At 33.2% G+C, this 1,950-nt stretch overlaps 1 protein-coding gene across 1 annotated transcript in view; it reads left to right on the forward strand.

Moving 5' to 3' along the window:
* The window catches only part of LOC145037510 (pirin-like protein), a 2,493-nt gene extending 1,792 nt beyond the window's left edge, over positions 1-701 (forward strand). The window contains exon 7 of the mRNA XM_078986193.1: positions 1-701. This exon is cut by the window's left edge and continues 32 nt beyond it. Coding sequence (XP_078842319.1) covers positions 1-452 — 452 coding nt within the window. The 3' untranslated portion in view covers positions 453-701.
* The last annotated feature ends 1,249 nt before the right edge of the window (positions 702-1,950 follow it).

Raw genomic sequence — 1,950 nt, forward strand, 5'->3', positions numbered from 1 at the left:
AAGAAATCAAGACAGTCGAAAGGGGTGGTGTCAAAGTTACGATCATTGCCGGAGAGTCAATGGGGGTCAAATCACCGGTTTACACTCGAACTCCCACAATGTTTCTTGATTTCACTCTCGAATCCGGAGCGCAAATCCATCAACAAATCCCTGAGTCTTGGAATTCATTTGTATACGCGCTTGAAGGAGAAGGAGTTTTTGGGTCCATGGATTCGAAACCAGTATCGGCTCACCATGTTTTGGTGTTGAGTCAAGGAGATGGGCTCAGTGTATGGAACCGCGGGTCGAACCCATTGAGGTTCGTGTTGATCGGTGGGCAACCGATTAATGAACCTGTGGTTCAGTATGGGCCTTTTGTGATGAACACACAAGATGAGATTGAAAAGACTTTACAAGATTATCAATATTGCCAAAATGGGTTTGAAATGGCTAAGTATTGGAGATCTCAGTAAATGGGTTGAGATGTGTAATGGTAATACAATGTTGGAGTCATTTGTTTGTTCTTTGTTTACAAAGGTTTTTTTGGGGGGTTAGTGTTTATCTTGTTCTTTGTTTACAAAAGTTTTTTTTTTGGGGTCAGTGTTTTTCTCATAGATGAATTTGACAAATTCAAAAAGATTGTAGATCTTATCTGAATAAAGCATAAATCGTTGTAATAATGCGGATTTGATAATATAGTTATACAAAAGTGAACTTGTAGATCTTATCTGAATAAAGCATAAATCATTGTAATAATGTAGATTTAATAATATAGTTATATAAAAGTGAACTCTCAACTTTTATTTTTAACATAGAATATGTTGCGAGTATATATCCATATTAACTTGGATTATTCAATCTTTGGCTTTTGTCACGAAGTTAAATCTAACGATTTACTGTCATGTGGTCAAGTGAAATACACTAACCGTCTAAGAATAATAAATTTATTTTACACTTAAAAGTACATAAAAAGACAATGCTAAAAAAACAAACTTATTATTCTCCGGCCCTATATTAAATCCATTACATGTTCAAATTTTCGGCAGCTTCGATGTTTTTGGACTTTGGTTGGATTTAAAAAGAAAATTGCCAAAAATGTTGTGACAATTATATTAAAGTTGCTAAAAGTGGAAAAATATGGTGGTAAAAGTTTAAAGAAGGTTTTTTATGTTTTTTATATCCAAGTGTAAAAGTTTAGACTTCAATGATCAAAAATATCAAAATCAGTACAGAACTTTAACAAAAAATATGTAAAATCATAACAAGTTACTATTTTACTGTAGATAAGGCTTCTCTCATTCAATTGTATATATAATTAGTGTTTTACAACCGGATAATCTAAGAAAACTAGTTGCATAGCATAAATAGAATTAAATAAAATATTGTCAAATTGCATAAAGGATACTAATTTTACAAAATATTTTGATTTTGATACCACGTCTTTTTTTCTCCACTAGGTTACTATTAGACGGTAAAATAAATAATTAAGTGTTCTAGATGGACTATCGTGTGAATATATACTTTATTTATATCCTTGGCATTTGTCAATTATTTAATTAATAAAATTACCAAATACAATTATCACGTTCAACTTGGTCTCAGAAGTTAACCATATTGCCGCCATTATCTAGGTTAAACCCTAGCACCGCCAATTTGGGATTGTTGTTATTCCTTTGCTTCTTCTATTTTCTTCTTTCGACATGTTCTTCAGTGGCTTTGATTGTTGCCTTCTTCACAACAGAGAAGACAAACAATAACTCACACAAGTTTGGTTTTACCCTGTCTTTAACTAATTATGGTCACAGCCAAATCCTAATTTCTCAATATGGCTCTCTAATGATTCCCATATTCGCATGTTACTGCTCTTTGCTATTTCAGACGCCTTCTTCAAACATGTTCTCGACAGCACCTCTCGTGTCATGTCATTATCTTTGGAACAAGCTTATGCCCCTCACACGTCTTCTAGGAGTA

Source organism: Lactuca saligna, chromosome 3 (assembly GCF_052625555.1).
Source record: "Lactuca saligna cultivar CGN05327 chromosome 3, ASM5262555v1, whole genome shotgun sequence".
Lineage (NCBI taxonomy): Eukaryota > Viridiplantae > Streptophyta > Magnoliopsida > Asterales > Asteraceae > Lactuca > Lactuca saligna.